This window comes from Crinia signifera, chromosome 9, assembly GCF_055691185.1.
Source record: "Crinia signifera chromosome 9, ASM5569118v1, whole genome shotgun sequence".
Lineage (NCBI taxonomy): Eukaryota > Metazoa > Chordata > Amphibia > Anura > Myobatrachidae > Crinia > Crinia signifera.
Genome location: NC_139225.1, coordinates 39726439 through 39744471, shown reverse-complemented (window position 1 = coordinate 39744471; position 18033 = coordinate 39726439). Strand labels below are relative to the sequence as shown.

The 18033-nt window shown below is 46.0% G+C and overlaps 1 protein-coding gene across 29 annotated transcripts in view; it reads left to right on the top strand.

The window, feature by feature from the left end:
- The window catches only part of HUWE1 (HECT, UBA and WWE domain containing E3 ubiquitin protein ligase 1), a 123938-nt gene that overhangs the window by 84786 nt on the left and 21119 nt on the right, over positions 1 to 18033 (top strand). For 18 of the 29 annotated variants that reach the window (XM_083158927.1, XM_083158926.1, XM_083158916.1 and 15 more), the window contains 14 exons: positions 2977 to 3159; positions 4480 to 4652; positions 4932 to 5077; positions 5157 to 5229; positions 5335 to 5433; positions 5559 to 5695; positions 13316 to 13484; positions 13596 to 13824; positions 13975 to 14153; positions 14439 to 14528; positions 14743 to 14897; positions 15107 to 15152; positions 17253 to 17528; positions 17646 to 17895. In XM_083158927.1, coding sequence (XP_083015053.1) covers positions 2977 to 3159; positions 4480 to 4652; positions 4932 to 5077; positions 5157 to 5229; positions 5335 to 5433; positions 5559 to 5695; positions 13316 to 13484; positions 13596 to 13824; positions 13975 to 14153; positions 14439 to 14528; positions 14743 to 14897; positions 15107 to 15152; positions 17253 to 17528; positions 17646 to 17895 — 2205 coding nt within the window. The remainder of the gene's footprint in view (positions 1 to 2976; positions 3160 to 4479; positions 4653 to 4931; positions 5078 to 5156; positions 5230 to 5334; positions 5434 to 5558; positions 5696 to 13315; positions 13485 to 13595; positions 13825 to 13974; positions 14154 to 14438; positions 14529 to 14742; positions 14898 to 15106; positions 15153 to 17252; positions 17529 to 17645; positions 17896 to 18033) is intronic. The other 11 variants (XM_083158937.1, XM_083158934.1, XM_083158936.1 and 8 more) reach the window with 3 other exon arrangements.

Sequence of the window (18033 nt, the reverse complement as noted above, 5' to 3'; positions counted from 1 at the left end):
CCTAAATCCTCCGGCCCTGTTTTTCAACGCCCTAAGCGGACTCAAGCTTCTTTCCCTCACTCCGCCGACTTGAAAAAAATCCTCTTGGAGGCCAGGGAGGTAGCCTTCCTAGATGTTTTGCCTCCTTTTACTCCCTACCTCAAGAGTGAGGTCCTCTGGGAAACTGCTCCTAAGGTAAGACGCACATGTGGCTAAGCTAGTGAGTTCCTCTATGCTACCTATCCCAACTGTGTCCCTCAAAGAACCGGCAGATCGGAAGTTGGAAAAATTCCTAAAACTCATGTACACCACTGCAGGGGCAGTTGCCTGCCCTGGTGTCAGCTTGGGTGGTTAAGGCCATGGAGGAATGGGCAACTATGATCGTGGCTGATGCAGCTGAGGGTGTGCCTGCGGAGAACCTTCTGCCTACCATTGAGATGGTGCATCAGGCTGCCCTATATTTGGGGGAAGCAGCGCTTGATACTTTCACCCTGACCACCTGAGTGTTAGTCGGCAGTTGCAGCATGGAGATACGTGTGGCTGCGTCCTTGGAAGGCGGACCCTGACTCTAAGAAGACCTTGGAAGCACTTCCTTTTGAAGGTTACCTTTTCTTTGGGTCAAAATAAAATTGTAGCTACGGTGGCAGCTTCTAAGGCAGCTTTCCTACAGTATGCTCCTACACCACGTCCTGTTTTGCCTTCAGTCCTTTCGCTTCCAGGGCAGAGCACAATCTTTTTCAAGAACCAACCCCAGGTTGCAAGGTGGGAGGCCGCCTATTGGGATTTTCAGACATCTGGCTGGTATCCACAACAGGCGCATGGGTTCCGGATGTTGTCTACTGAGGCTACTTCCTAACCTTCCGGCGTCATCCACCAAACTTTTTCCCCACAATTTCTCCAAAGAACTTACAATAGTTCAGGGCTCTCGAGCAATCCATCCAGAAGCTCCTGCATTCTGGCATCATAGCACTGCTCCCTTTGTCTCAACGAGGCTCTGGATTCTACGCCAGCCTCTTTCTAGTCCGAAAACCCAACGGACCATACCGTCCCATTCTCAACTTAAAACTACTCAACAAATTTGTTCAAGTCTTGGCCTTACAAACAGGAGACTACATGGCATCCTTGGACATCCAAGATGCATATCTGCATATCCCCATCAGCCCGGAACAGCAACGGTTTCTGCGATTTGCACTGCAGGACCGTCCCTTTCAGTTTCAGACTCTGCTCTTCGGACTGTCTACCTCCCCTCGTGTGTTTTACGAAGGTCATGGCATTGATGAGCAGAAGACAGTAGTCCTGGTACCTCCCTATCTGGATTATGTGTTGATTCTATCACAATCTGTAGAAATTCTCAAGGACCATCACAGTGGTAACGGTCCTAGAACGTCACGGCTGGATCATCAATTGGCCCAAGTCGTACATGATTCCCACAGTTGACCCATCTGGGAGCTCAGTTGGTTACAGTAGGTCAAATAACCTACTTATCAGTGGAGTGCTGCCGGACACTGCAATCCCGCATATGATGTCTCCTCTCCCTCAGACGGGTGTCAATTCATGTCTACATGAGGGTCTTAGTTTAGATCATGGGTCTTCAACTTGTGGCCCTCCAGATGTTGAGAAACTACATGTTCCAACATGCATTGCCCCATTTTTTCCTATGAGAGCAGGCCAAAACTGTCAGGGCATGCTGGGACATGTAGTTCTACAACATCTGGAGGGCCACAGGTTGAAGACGTGGTTTAGATGATATCGACCTTCAACATGGCAAAATATGCCAAATTCCACTCCCATCCGCTATCTGCCAACGGGAGATCCTCACCAAGTGGTCGGGATCCTACACTAACATCCTGTAACAGCTGTTTAGTGTAGACTCTTATCTTTATTCTTCACTCAATAGGAGACCTATCTTAGTTGGGCATTCGTCTTGCCTCAGTTGAGGTGCTGATCTCGGCTCAATCTGTTTTCTTCCAGAGAAATGGGTCCCTGATACCAGAGGTACAAACTAACTTTTGTTCAGGGTGTCCTACAGTGCCTTAGGGGACTTGGATGGATGTATTGAGTGCTCTTCAGGATTATTTTTGAACCTTCTGCATATCTACGTGCACACAAAAGTAAAAGTTTTGTTAGACAGACATATTTTCTGCCCGCCAAGTGTGTAGTATCTCACATCTTTTATCTGGCCCGGGCAGTTCTTCGTACACTCCTTGGCTACCTTTCAAAGGTGGTCTTGTGATTTTACATCAGTTATGAAACTGTGGTTCCTTCTCTGCAGAACATTTGAATGTCGGATTCTCCATTCTTTACGAATTCAACAATTGTGGCTGGCCGGCCTTTAAACAGACTTTGGTCATTTTACTGTTAATCACACCTACCTGTTGGCGAACCTTCTAGTCCCCTTCCATTTTATATTTGATCATTCCACCCAATAATTGGGGACTTCTTTAATGACCCTCTATGGTGCCTCTGCAGAGCAACTCTTTAAAGAGACAGCATGTTCCCTGTCCATGCAGTCCTCAGGTTTTTAAGCTTTTATACCTTTGCCTCTAGTTTTAGGCATTGCATCTTAAGCATGACATAAAGCAATGATGGCTAACCTTGACACTCCAGCTGTTGAACTACACATCCCAGCATGCCCAGCATCTGTTTTAGCATGGCCAAATAGTAAAACTGTAGCAGGGAATGCTGGGATGTGTAGTTCAACAACAGCTGGAGTGTCAAGGTTAGCCATCACTGACATAGAAGGTCTTAAGCACAACATACATGTTCTGTAATGCAGACTTGATGTCTGAGTTTGGATCAAAATTTATTTACAAGAAACATTGTTTATTAACGTTAAGTTTGGTTGGGGCGGATGGGTTACAATTTATGGAGAAAGTATTTACAAAAGTGCACCAGGATGTTTCAGTGATTCAATTTGTTGTACTTGAGGAGTTATAGGGACTGCTTAGCGTTGACAGCTGTTAGATTTAATTGTTCTCTCTCGTGTTCGTTTTGCAGGTTACAGGCTGTAATGTGTATTATTAGCACCATCATGGAGTCATGTCCATCCACCTCAAGCTTCTACAGCAGTGCCACCACCAAATCCCAGCACAATGGCATGAACAACATAATTCGGCTGTTCCTAAAGAAGGGTCTAGTCAGTGATTTGGCACGGGTACCTCACAGTCTGGATCTGTCAAGGTACTTTATGAAAGCCTAAATCCGTTTCTTTCAGGGTTGTCTGGTTTAAACTACTTTAGTTTAAACCTAATGTTTTTTTTCTTAATGTGTTGCGACTACAGACAACACCGCGACTACTTAAAAAAAAAAAAAAAAGAGTGAGACTATTTTAAGGGAATCCCTCTTCCTCCTTGTGATCTTCATACTAGTAAGCTGAACAAATGCAGTAAATCACACACAACAAAGATAGATATATAATATATGTATTAGAGAGAGGTGCTAAGTCTGCCTAGCATCAAGTTTCTCCCTCAAAATTCATTAATCCCAATGTATTTCCCATTTTTGAACAACTTCGGACTGCTCAATCATCTTCAGCTAGTGTACAAGGAATTTTCTTTTTTGTTCAACTGAACCTTTGAAACAGATTGGAAACTGAAAAGACATCTAAACTAGCGTTTTTATTCAGAATGTTTAATGCCAGTGACTTGAAATATACAGATCTAATGCTTAAACTATTTTGTGTTTGTGTGCATTCTCTAAAAAAATACTTTTTCATGTTTTAATCATGTTTAGTTTAAACTTGTTTTTATTGAAAGATTTAAAGCAATATCAAAGCCTATTAATGTTTGTATTAATGTTATAAAGCATTAAAACAGGGTTGATCAAGGTTTCTAATACATAGCAATGTTTCACAGTATTCTATAAAACGTTAATGCACAAAAAAAAAAAAAAAGTTTAAACCGTAATTTTTTTTTCTTTTTCTTTCCAACCCTTGTTTTAGTTCATAATTTCTCTTGCATCAGTGCACACAATTTTACGACAGCAGTTGAAATTCCTGCTTGGAAGACCGATGGTCTTTTGGCGATTTTTAGAGTATCATGAAAACAGAGCTGTTCTATGGTCACTGCCAGTGGAAAATTTTACCCACCAGTAAAATCTGCCACTTCACTAATGTGCTACCTTCAAGTGACCCAAAGGACAGGCAATCCCATTGGATGGTGTTTTTTCACTTTGAGACTGCTAGAATAGACATGTGGTGCTGGCTTCCAAATCTATTGTGCAGGTGGAAGGACCCAGCTTGCTTTGTTGGCTAGCTGTTCTCCTTCTCTGGACATAGGTAGCAGCAGCCCCCTCCTACAAGAAGGTAGGAGACCCGGCTGGTAGCTGCCTAAGGTGGTATCCACTTTGTCTCATTTCATCCTTATGTTGGTTGTAAAAGTCCAAAAACACGGTGTTAACCAGATTTAATAGTAGACGAGTACATCTTTAAATAAAATACTTTGTTAGATGATTTTAAAATGAATTACTTTTTAATTATTATTGATTGACCTTCTCACACAGCCCAAACATGGCAAACACCGTAAATGCAGCACTCAAGCCTTTGGAGACCCTGTCTCGCATAGTCAACCAGCCAAGCGGCCTGTTCGGGAGCAAAGGGGCATCAGGAAAGAACAAATCTGAGCAAGACACTCATGGATCTGCCAGGGACCCAAACAGTAACCAGCCAGACACAGGTACACTGTATACACTGTGACGTTTCCCAGTTTTAACTCTTAATTAACATGTGATTTTATTGTGGTTTAAAGAGGAAATTTATACAAAGATCACAAGAGCTATGGGGGTTAAGTTTGCCCTGAATATCCTTTGTGTAGTGAATAGGGGTGGACTCGCTTCTATTCGGGGGTTGCATACTTGTGTTGATACTTATTTGTTTTGCAATTAAAGTCCTTATCCTAAACGTGGTGCACCATTTCACAGGATAGCACAGTGGTATGATGAATCCTCTCTTGTAGGTGAAACAGGAGCTGAAGCCCAGGAGGAGGACACCGATGTTTCCCAGGCTGAGGTGACTGATGCAGATATCATGGATGGTGAGGCAGAGAGCGATGCTGTGGTTATTGCAGGGCAACCCGAGGTCTTATCTACCCAAGAGATGCAGGTTAGAAGATAACCAATTCAGAGACTGATAAGTTTTTGGTATAGGTGGACATGATAGTTCATTATGTTCATTTACAAAGTTTTCTATCTGTCAGGTGGAAACTGAGCTAGAAGATCTAATAGACGAACTGCTGGAGCGAGATGGAGCTGCAGGTAACCCTAGATGGAGTGCATAAACTATCCATTCCTGTGTACTGACACCTTGGTTTGTGTAGAATAGTAGCATCTGACAGTTCTCTGAATGGCTTATTGTTGTAGTCAGTCGAGTGGGGGAAGATGAGTCGCAAGAAGATGTTTTGATGGATGAGGCTCCAACCAATCTGAGCCAGGCTTCTACTCTTCAGGCTAACAGGGAAGGTGAGCCACACCAGGTCCTCAATTGCAGTTTTCCCATACGCTATTTTAGCCTTGGTCACCTAAAATGTGCTCGAGTACAGTTGTGTATTTGTTGATATATTCACTGTCCCTGTTTTCTCTTACAGACTCTATGAACATCCTAGACCCTGAAGATGAAGAGGAGCACACACAGGAAGAGGACAGTAGTGGCAGCAATGAAGATGAAGATGACAGCCAGGAAGAGGAGGAGGAGGAAGAAGAGGAGGATGAAGATGATCAGGTAGTTGTGATTTGTAGAAGTTATATTCTTGGTTTGTGTGTTGTATTTTGTTCTTCATTCATAAAATAAAGTAACTCTGGACAATAGGGATGCGTGCTGAGTGATCTGTCGTGGCCCGTGTTCTCAATTGAAAGAACACTGGTAATGACTAGATTTATACAGCATGCAGTATTAATAAAGTCAGGCGATAGTGACACGCGGTACTGCGCATTGCCATAGACCCGTGTGTATGGCATTTTAGGCTGGGTACGAAAATGGTGCGATATGTAGTTTGCCGCACAAATCTGAAAGACCCATCAGCTGGATCAGGTAGTGTGTACACCTGATTTGCAAGTGCCCTACTGTCGCTAGCAATTTTGCTCATGCTGTATTGGGCAACTGCACAATAATAAATAAATATTGCTAATGAAGGGCAGTGATCACTCTGTGTTCCCAGGATCTGATATGTTTGCCAGACAGTCAGTTGCGTACCAAGTTTAAAGCTACTCCTTCCTTTGTATTTCCATCTTGCTGGCAACTGGTTTTTTTGTTTGGTTTTTAGTTTTTCAGTTTGTTTGTTTTTTGGTGGTTTTTGATTGTTTTTGTTGTTTTTTTTTTTTACTTTGTTTTTAACACTTTGGATGATTCATTGCACGTGATGCAACAGGTACTTCACACCCAGGACCGTTCAGTCAACTGAGCCAAATCGTGTGTGTAGTGTCTTTGCTCAGAGAGGCATGGGCAAGCTTGAACTGAAAATGGGAGAATTCAACTGTTGGTTAACCATATATTGCAATTGTTGATGACCCCCAATTGTGCGACTGATTGCGGTAGCCTTTGAGCGGGTTTGAATATGGAAGTATAAACCATTTTACATTTCCTTAAGGATTGTTTGCTCATGGAGTCCTACAGTATTGCAACTGGTTCAGGGTTGTAGTAACTTAGGCAGAGCAACTCAAGACCCAGCGTCTCTGGATTTTAAGTGGACGGTTTGGATGATTTACTGGGACTAGGATTTTGGTTTGCTTGAAAAACGGTCCCAAATAAGATTGGTGTATTCAAAGTTAAAGATTTTTGGGTGTTGTCTTACTTGGGATGGAACTGTCATTAGCCAACAACAGGTGAAATACTTCCTTTGTGCTGGTAAATGTTCTTACAGCTGGCAGCTCTGGTTTTGTCTTTTCTCTGACATGCAGCAGGGACCACTGGAATCACATCGGGTATTAGAGCTGGGAATGCTGGGAGCTAGGCACTTCTTAATATTAATTAGGGGATACTGGCTCCTCCCCTCTAAGACCCACAATCCCCCAGTGAGAAAATTGTGCCAGGGAGTTAGGTCACAGTTTTTCTGCTCCTACAATTTTTTCAAGCTTTGCTATATATATATATTTTTTAACAAGTACTTTTTACTTGGTACTAGTGTGAATCCCTTCCCCACCTATTGAAAGGTGTGGGTCCGGGTATTCAGCGCCCCTGGAATCCAGGTCGTCAGTCAGGACCTCGCTAAAGGTGCCTGCCTGCACGAGTTCCGTGCTCCTGCCGCCCCTCCAGTAAAGGGGACGCCAGTCACGACGTGGAAGCCTCCGGTGGTGAGTAGGCGCTGAGCGCTCTTTCCACACGCCGTCCCCTGCTCCCCGTCTGCCGCGCTGTACGCGGTTCCCTACAGCGCTGTGAGGCGCCGCCATCTTGGAGGGGCGCGTCCTCGTGTACAGCTTCACGCGGCAGATCTAAGTGCCGGTACCGTTACACGGAGGAGCGCTATCAAGCGGGTGGCTCTGGGCGCTGTCAGACTGCACACGCTGGCTAGGTAAGGGGAGAGGGGACACGCTTGAGGCGGGCATGGCGCGGCCATTACGCAGATACACAGTAAGCTGACTCTTTCCTGTTCACAGGTGACTGCAGCTTAGAAGGCTCTGAAAGATTATCACTGACACAGCGTTTTGCGCTGTATTGGTATTGGTGTAACAGGGCTCATTCTCCTCCAGGTCTCACGGAACCCTGAGGTTTTTGGCTTGTGAGAGGTGTATCTGTACTCAGTGTGTGTGTGTGTGTGTAAGATTCTGTATCGCACGCTGTATTGGACCGGGCGAGCAGGGATCATGACGGGCAAGTCCAAGGCCTCTCAGAAGGTTTTCGCTTGTACTGTTTGCACTGCAAAGTTTTCTCAATACACAGCTGAGGGTAATGCCACTGTTTGTCAGTCTTGTTCAGGTGCTGAATCTGCATCACTGGCGGGGTCTCAGGCGCCCCAGTGGGCCTCAACCTTAGTGGGAACTATGTCAAAACTCACTTCTGAGTTGGCGCTGGCTCGCAGAGCTGAGCCTTCATGGGCTACAGCCCTAGCAAGGTCTGTGGAGGGGTTAGCTAGCTCCATGAACAGACCAGAGAGGCCTTCCACATCCAGCAATAAGCGACCTTATCAGGCTATTATTGTGGAGGATGATTTAGAGGAGGAACAGGATCCATTTCACGAAATGGAGGATGGTGAATGGGAAGAGGTTCAGGATGCCATTCCTGAGGGAGAACCTACTCCTTTAGGGATAGAGGCTCTTATTATGGCGGTAAAGGAGGTTCTTCGTTTACCGGAAGATCCCAGACCAGAGCCACAGGAATTTGATCTGTTTGGTGGGGTTCAGAAGGCATCAGTAGTCTTTCCATGCCCAAATCAGGATCAGCTTGTGGCAGCATGGAAGAACCCGGACAAAAGGTTCCAGATTCCCAGACGTTTTATTTCTCTGTATCCCTTTGAGCCAGCCGCCCTAGGCAAATGGGAGACTCCGCCTCCGGTGGACACCTCAGTTTCTCGGCTGTCCAAAAAGACGACTCTGCCAGTCCCAGGGGCTTCGGCCTTGAAGGATCCCTCTGATAGAAAAATGGAGGCCACTCTCAAGGCCATTTATGTAGCAGCAGGGACTCAGCTCAGACCGGCAATAGTTTCAGCCTGGGTCAATAGGGCAAATGTCAAATGGGCGGAGTTAATCATCGAGGGATTGGAGGCAGGTATGCCTGTGGATGAGATACGCTGCTTAGCAGAACACATCAGGGAGTCTGCTATGTTTTTAGGAGAGGCGGCTAAGGATGTATCCTTGATCTCTTCTAGAATCTCAGCTAGCGCCATTTCTGCGCGGCGAGCCCTCTGGCTTCGTTCTTGGCAGGCGGACGCGGAATCTAAGAGGGCTGTGGAGGGTCTTCCCTTCTCTGGGGACATCCTCTTCGGTCCTGAATTAGATAAATGGATCTCACAAGCGACGGGGGGGAAGTCGGCTTTCCTACCGTCTGCAGCTCCTCCCCCTCCTAGACGACAGTTCGCAGGTCCGTCTTTTCAGTCCTTTCGGACTCAGCGCCCCTTCCGGGGCAGAGGAAGAGGCTTCCAATCATCCAGAGGTCCCAGAGCCAGAGCCCGTCCTCAGGCTGCTCCAAGAGTCCAGGAACCTAAGCCCCAGCAGAAGCCGGTGGCATGACGGTTTACCAGCTTCCGTCAGCAGTTTACCGGTAGGTGCCCGTCTGTTGGCCTTCGGAACCCAATGGTTCTCCCTTTCGGAGGATCCTTGGGTTCGCAGGGTAGTTTCAGAGGGGTACCGTATTCAGTTCGAAGCCACTCCTCCGGTACGGCTCTTCACAACGGCTCTACCATCATCTCAGGAAAAGAGAACGAGTCTGCTACAGGCCATTCGGATCTTGCTGGAGGCTCAGGTCATCATGCCAGTCCCAGCAGCTCAGAGGAACACAGGGTACTACTAGTACATGATATCTTTGGATATCAAGGATGCTTACCTACACATCCCGATTTGGATCTCTCACCAGGCTTTTCTCCGTTTTGCCATAGGTCGGGATCATTTTCAGTTCAGGGCTCTGCCCTTCGGATTATCGTCAGCTCCCAGAGTATTCACAAAGACTCTATCAGTAGCCATTGCATACCTCAGATGTCAGGGGGTGACAATCATCCCCTATTTGGACGATCTCCTAATCAAGGCTCCAACGAGGGAGCTACTGGAGAGTCATGCAAGGTTAACTACTCAGACGCTCACCAGCCTGGGGTGGATAATGAATTTCAAGAAATCTTCTCTAGTCCCATCCAGGAGGATCTTGTTTCTAGGTCTCTGGCTAGACACAGAGGCTCTGAGGGTCTTCCTGCCGGAAGACAAGGTCCAGGCGATCTTGCTCCTAGTTCAGAGGATCCTACTTCCACAGAAGATCAGCCTCCATCTGTGCATGCAACTTCTGGGGAAGATGGTGGCAGCCTTCCCAGCTCTGACGTGGGGACGGTTCCACTCAAGACCGTTTCAGTGGGATCTTCTCAGAAAGGGTGCGGGCTCGCACCTGAATCTTCACAGAAGGATCCACTTGTCGGCCGAAGCGAGACATTCTCTACTGTGGTGGCGACAGAGAAGGAACTTAATAGAGGGTCGTCGGGTTGCAGTCCAGGACTGGATTGTCTTGACGACGGACGCAAGCCTCCGCGGCTGGGGTGCCGTAGTGCTTCACCTCTGTCTCCAGGGCAGGTGGGACCTGCAGGAGAGTCGCTTGCCCATCAATGTGTTGGAGATCAGAGCCATATACAATGCTCTGCTGGAGGCTCAGGAGTTTCTTCAGGGTCAACACCTAAAAATAAGGTCGGACAATGCCACGGCAGTCGCCTATGTGAACAGGCAGGGCGGCACGAGAAGCAGCATGGCCATGAAGGAAGTAAGGAAGATTCTTCAGTGGGCGGAACGGTCAGGTGTAATTCTGCTGGCGGTATTCCTGCCAGGCCGGGAAAATCTAGAGGCCGATTTCCTCAGCAGGGAGGACCTGCACCCAGGCGAATGGTCTCTCAACCCCGAGGTGTTTCGGGACCTCACCGACAGGTGGGGAGTTCCCGAGGTGGACCTGATGGCGTCTCAGAAGAACCACCAGCTACCAGTATACGTGGCACGTACAAGAGACCCTCAGGCCATTGCGGCAGACGCCCTGTCAACTCCGTGGGAGTTCAGTTTCGTCTACCTGTTCCCTCCTCTTCCACTTCTGGGCCAGGTACTGAAGAGGCTCAAGAGGGAACCAGTGCAGGCTATTCTCATAGCGCCCTGGTGGCCTCGCAGAACGTGGTTCTCAGACATCCAGAGGTTACTGGCAGACGAGCCAGTTCGATTGCCCCTCAGACCGGATCTGCTCCTTCAAGGACCCTTCTTTCATCAGAATCTGCCACAGCTACATTTGACGGCGTGGCTGTTGAGACCGAGGTCTTGCGGGAGAGGGGAATTCCAAGAGCAGTAATCCCAACGATGTTAAGGGCCCGAAAACCGGCCTCAGCAGCGCATTATCACAGAATATGGCGCTCATATGCGGGCTGGTGCGAGTCTAAGGGCTGGCCATTCCGAGTCTTCAAATTGTCCCGCCTTCTATTGTTCTTACAGAGAGGGATGGACGGGGGTCTGAGACTGGGTTCTCTTAAGGTCCAGGTCTCAGCCTTATCTGTCCTTTTTCAGAAGAGATTAGCCCTCATGCCTGAGGTACAGACATTCTTTCAGGGGGTTCTTCGAATCCAGCCACCCTTCGTACCTCCCACATCTCCTTGGGATCTGGATCTGGTACTAGCCTTCTTGAGGTCTGAGACCTTTGAGCCACTGAACAGAGTGGAACTGAAGTTCTTGTGCTGGAAAACAGTAGTTTTGCTAGCCCTTGCCTCAGCTCGCCGGGTTTCGGAGCTGAGTGCTCTGTCCTGTAAGCCTCCTTATTTAATTTTCCACGAGGACAGAGCAGAACTGCGTACTCAGGCCGGGTTCCTTCCAAAGGTGGTATCCTCATACCACATTAACCAGCCTATTGTGGTTCCGGCTTTCCAGGGAGATTCTCCGGAAGAATCCTCTTTGGATGTGGTCAGGGCTCTTCGGATTTACGTCAAGAGAACCAGGTCTATACGCAAATCGGATTCCTTATTTGTACTTTATGACGCCTTCCGCAGGGGATGGCCTGCGTCAAAACAGACGATTGCACGATGGATCAAGTGGACGATCCGTAGTGCTTATCTTCATGCGGGACAGGTGCCTCCTGTCTCCGTGACGGCGCACTCTACCAGATCAGTGAGTACGTCGTGGGCCGCTGAGAGAGGGGCCTCTATCTCTCAACTTTGCAGAGCGGCCACTTGGTCGTCTCAGAACACATTTGTAAGATTTTACCAGTTCGATACCTTTGCAGCTTCGGCTTCAACTTTTGGTCGTCTGGTTCTACAGAATCCTCAGCACTCTCCCTCCCGGGGCTTGGTCTTTGGAACCTCCCCGATGTGATTCCAGTGGTCCCTGCTGCATGTCAGAGAAAAGAGGATTTTGGTACTTACCGGTAAATCCATTTCTCTGAGATCAGCAGGGACCACTGGACACCCGCCCGGCTGTTGGATTCTGCCTGTTGTGGTTGCTGTTGCGGCCCGGTCCGGTACCCGCGTGTTGTATGTATGGTTATGTTGTTTATGGTTTTCTGTAACCCTTTCCTCTGGTGGGCCAATTTCCTCACTGGGTGATTGTGGGTCTTAGAGGGGAGGAGCCAGTATCCCCTAATTAATATTAAGAAGTGCCTAGCTCCCAGCATTCCCAGCTCTAATACCCGATGTGATTCCAGTGGTCCCTGCTGATCTCAGAGAAATGGATTTACCGGTAAGTACCAAAATCCTCTTTTCTTACTGTGGGTATTGGACAAACCATTCTAGGCCAAAATACAGATGGACACGGTCTGCGAAGAAGTCCAAGCCTCTCAAGTATTTTGTCTGCATAAGTTACATTCTCAAGAATCCTACAGGCTTGTCATGGCATATTTTCTTTAAGCAAAGAGCTTTTTATTTTACGTTTGTTTGGGTCCACGCTTCAAAAGGCATTGGTCTTCTGAGAGTTGTGATCAGACCATTCTCAATGATAGAAAGCTGGTTTCATGTACATTTTTTATGTTTTGTACTGATTTTCGGTTATGGCATTTATTTAGGTCTTTGGTGATGGACTGTTTGGGCTATGGTTAGATACTTGAGTAGTTCAGAGCTCTTTCTCTGGCATTATTACCATAAGTACGTAGGTTTTTCAGGCAGTGGTGCACGTGCATTCTCCATGCAGTACTAGATGCATCTTTGGAATTTTATTCACATACCCCTATTAAAACTGGATGTCATGCAGTCTAGGTTAATTACTTTGGCCCCTAAGTTCTAAGTTTCTTGCTTGGAAGATGGCGTTCCTAACTGTTCTGCATGCTGTCTTGCAATGCTGTGCGTAGTCTGTGTTCTAATGGTACTATAATGTAGCATAATGTAACTGTGGCACTGTAAATTGTCATCATCTGGACTGGAGGACACATTATGTGGCATAATCAGATTGCTCATTGTAATGAAGTACAATATGAACTATAGGGGCACTGTTACATAATGTATACTGGGGTGCTGTTATGTATAATGTGAACAGGTTACATAGTACATACTGGACACTAATGTAGTGAAGTATGAACTTGGTAGACTGTCATGTAACATAATATGAACTGCAGATGCCATAATGGGAATTAAGGGTACTGTATAGCACAATATTTACGGTTAGCAAGTATACTTCTAAGGTTCCAGCATCTTCAATTTTTTTGTTATATACAGTTTTATGTATTTCCCTATACTAACTATAGGCTGATGATATTTTTATTTAGGACGATGAAGAGGGTGAGGAAGGTGATGAAGATGATGACGACGATTGTTCTGAGATGGAGCTGGATGAGGATTACCCTGATATGAATGCATCACCCCTTGTCCGCTTTGAGCGATTTGACAGGGAAGATGATCTCATCATAGAGTTTGATAACATGTTCTCCAACGCCAGTAAGATTTCCGTACACAGACCGCCACATGAGTGTGACAGCAGGCATATATGTTGGCTAATAGGTTCAGTTACTTTTTTCCTTAAACCTCTGCATGTGTTCCTTTTTACAGCTGACATCCCTCCTTCGCCTGGTAACATCCCTGCCACGCACCCTTTAATGGTACGTCATGCAGACCATGGCTCTCTCACCCTCGGCAGTGGTACTTCCACAACTCGTCTGGCACAGGGAATTGGACGAAGCCAGCGGACACTCCGGCAGATCACTGCTAATGCTGGCCACACCATACACGTTCATTATCCTGGTAACCGGCAGCCAAACCCACCTCTCATACTGCAAAGGTAAAAGCAGCAAGCTGAATCTGAAATGTCCCCATGTCTATAGTCAAGTCACAGGCCCAAACTTGAGATACTGTCAGATTTGTAGTTATAGACCTAAGCAGCGATAGATAATGGTGGTAATCCTTTTGCTTGCATTATTTGATTCTTAAGGTTGCTGGGCCCTTCCGCGGCTGCAGATATCTTGCAGCTGAGCAGCAGTCTTCCGCTGCAGAGCCGAGGCCGGGCACGTCTCCTCGTGGGTAACGATGATGTACATATTATAGCTCGCTCTGATGACGAACTGCTGGATGATTTCTTCCATGACCAGAGTACAGCTACTAGCCAGGCCGGTGAGTGACCTTCTTAAGACTTCTATCAGCTTGAACAAACGGCTTGTTCTTCTAGCCTGGGTAATGCTGCTACCATTTGTTGGGTTGAAGCGCTACTACCATGGGTTGGGTTAAGGACTCTGGAGCTTGATGCATGAAAGGTTATCTTTACTTTTAAAGAATGAAGCTCCTCTTCCTATCTTCTGCATGGGGAATACAGCGTTTTATTGTTGCTAGACTGTTAAATTATGTTGACCATTATCTTAACCTATATATTGAGCCATTTTTTTATTATTACTACTTTAGGCACTCTATCCAGTATCCCAACTGCACTAACCCGGTGGACCGAAGAATGCAAAGTTCTAGATGCTGAGAGTATGCATGACTGTGTGTCAGGTGAGCAAGCTTCATCACATGACACTGTATGAGGCTTTATAGAATTCAGGTTCTTTCACATGGAATGGGAGGGGGAGGGGGGTGCTATATGGCATTGATATATTTATTTATTTTTCCTCTTGGTTTATTGCTTTGTGCTGTTTCATTGGAATTATATTAAACCAATACAAGCTTCATGTGGTTTTTTTTTTGCATTGTGTTTTCTCCTTCCCAGTGGTTAAAGTTCCCATAATAAACCACCTGGAGGCTTTGCGCGATGAGGAATTAGAGGAGCGGAGAGAAAAAAGGCGCAAACAGCTAGCAGAAGAGGAGGCCAAGATGGCTGACAAATCCAAGGAGGAGAAAGATTCCAAGGAGCAAAACCCTCAGGTTTCAAGTTTATAATCTCATAACTATGATTTTGTACTTGTATGTGTATCTTCGTTTTGCTGCTTCCAAGTCCTTGGCTTCAAAGGATGTGCTCGGCAGAAAAATGTAAAAAAGTTTAATGTCTACCATTGTCATTCACAGATCTCTGTATGGGAAGTGTTTGGAGATCCGTGACTTCTCATTTTTAATTGTCTGTTTTTATTGTCTAGGCTGCCAACTCGAAGAGGAACGCCTCCTTTGAGCTGAGCCTTGCAGGTAGTTGTTCTTCCTAGTCCTCTTCTGCTTTTAAATTTTTTTTCCCCACAGACTCAACGTGACTAAAGACTTCTAGATGCTTCAGGATGAGGTAGTAGATTGTATAGTTTTGGGGTCACACCCGATCTGGGAGATAACTATACAGTTTACTGTCTTTCCTGTGGCATCTGCTGGCTACAATATCTTCAGCGGATGAGTACACTTAGTGGTTAATGAACAGTAAGCATAAATGTAGCATTACAAACCGTTGTTTTGGTCTGGTCTATTTCTTTGAGGACTTTGCTTCTCCTGTGGCCTGTTTTGATTGTGGAGGAACAGGACTAATGATGGCTGCCCTCTTCGGGGTGAGGTAGTAAGTTGTATTGTTGTAAGGGGCTGGTATTTTTGCTCCTATTTTGGTGATAACTATACAGCTTACTGCCTTCCCAGTGTTGTGGCATTATACATTTACATGCTGTGCTTATAAGAAGGTAGATCATCTGCACTTAATGTGTGGCCTTTTTTATATTTTTTAGAGAAGCATACATGTGCTTTTTGAAACAGAACCTGTTATATTTTTTAATCCATTTCTTCAAATCTTTTGGCGGGAGACGGAGCGTTGGTGAGGCATTCCTTTTCTGGCGGCAGGCACATCTTTGGCAATTGATATTTAATGCCTGCCCACCCCTCTCCTCCAACAAAGGGCCTTAGAGCAAAGTGCAAAAGTAAATCCTGATTGATCAGATCTAAAATGTGGGGTGATGCATAGTTGGGAAGAGGGTGTGTCATAGCTGAATTCAAAATGGCAGCATAAAGCTGGCCATACACTACTGCAGGTTTACACAACACTTTTGTTGGTAAGCTGCTCAATCAGAGGTGTGTCACTCAGGTGCCAAAAGGGAGGGGTAATTCTGTCTAGGAAAACAACATTTTGTATCCCAATTGCACACTGAGTGAAAAATAACTACATAATAATCCGATAATACAGAGATCTTGGTTGCATATATCTGCAGATATATGCAACCAAGATCTCTATTATTATGTAGTTATTTTTCATTCCGTGTGCAATTGGGATACAAAATGTTGTTTCACTACTGCAGGTTTGCCTGATTTCACCAGAATCACGAGGCATTGGGCAAATCACATGTGTTCTAGATGCGTGGTCCCAGATCGGGTCTGTGATAGTTGGCAATACATATTGCTCCTGCTGGGAGACCGGTGTAGGGTTCTGAGGACCAAGTTTTATATCCCCTAGTGCAGTGGTTCCCAAACGGTGTGCTGTGGCTCCCTGGAGTGCCTCGGAGCACTTGCAGGTGTGCCTTAGGTTGTGGTCCAGAACCAATTCAAATTGTTTATGGTCAATGTAATGGGCAAACTCAGTGCTTTCAATTATAAAATATGTGGATAAACAAGTGAATCATTTTCTTCACCACATAACTGATGGATGATAGGTCCAGTTATGTTTCATTCAATTTTTTTTTTTTTTTTATTCTTGGTAACAAAGTTTGGACCTAGGAGTACCCTGAAAAATATTCTGATACTCTAGGATGCCTCAATTCAAAAAGTTTGGGAACAACTACCCTAGTGGATGAAAGTGCAATTTTGTAGTTTCCATTAATTTTTCCTGTGTGTCAAATAAGTAGATTTATGTTCTTACCTTGTTAAATCCTTTTCAAGATCCATAGCAGACACGTGGATTATGCTGGATTGGGAACCCTCACCGACACCAGTCTGTGTGGATGGGGGGCAGTAACTTGGGTCCTTTTTAGGTTCTTGGACAGCTGAAGAGGGCAGCATTCTGTTCAATATTCTGGATCCCTACTGAGTTGCCATACTCTGTCTAGAGCAGCTGCTCCTTCTATACTTGGACTTTACGATGCTGGAGGAGAAGCAACACTAGACAGGGAGAGCAAGGTAGATTGCTCAGTTCTAGAGCATTGAATTGGGGGCTGCTCTCTTGAGCCGTCTAAGACACTGAAAGGACCACTTCCAGGTCACTTCCCCCCCCCCCCCCTGCTATATTGTTGCAGTGACTCGGTTGTGTTGTATAAATGATGACACTTCTTAATCTGTTTCTCACAATTGTTTGAATGTTTAATTGCTCCCCCAATTTTACCCAAGATCAAGATAGTGGCCATCCTGAGAACTTCCCTACTGCTCCTTCTTCTGCCGAGGGAACTCCGACAAGTCCAGAATTGGCTCCTTTGGATCCTTCTTTGCGTGCTCATCCACCAGAGGCAGTTTTAGCAGATCTTCCTCAGAGCCTACACACAGAGCCTGGCTCAGAAGATAATGAGCAACTGCTGATTCCAGCTGAGGAAGAGGAGTCTGGACCTGGGAGACCCAATACAGAGGGCGATGCGACTCAAATGGAGCTGTCACCAGCACCAACCATCAGTTAGTTCATTTCTTTTGGTTATTTGGTGGTAAGGGGGAATGTCATATTTCCTTGACTGTACAGTATATGAACTTTGCTTTCCCATCAATAACTGTTCCCTGTTCTCTTTACTTTAGCCTCATTATCCCCAGAGCGCGCAGAGGATTCCGATGCTCTAACAGCTGTTAGTAGTCAGCTGGAAGGCTCTCCAATGGATACCAGTAGCCTTGCATCAGGACCACTGGAGGAAGGGGTTGGAGAGGCTTCTGGAGTTGTAAATGCAGAGCAGCCTGTAGTGGTCACCAGTAGTATTGCAGTGGGTCAGCAAGCAATGGAACCTCCTTCTCCAACCGAGGGTCAGGGGCTATCTCAGCTCAGTAACGAGAGGTATGGAATAACATTGAGTAGTAGGTTTGCTGTCCCCTAAAATAGTAAATAGAAATATATGTATTAGCACATGCTAAAAAATACATCTATAGTTGGATGGTTCGTTATATAGCGAACACAATTTATCGAAATGAAAGA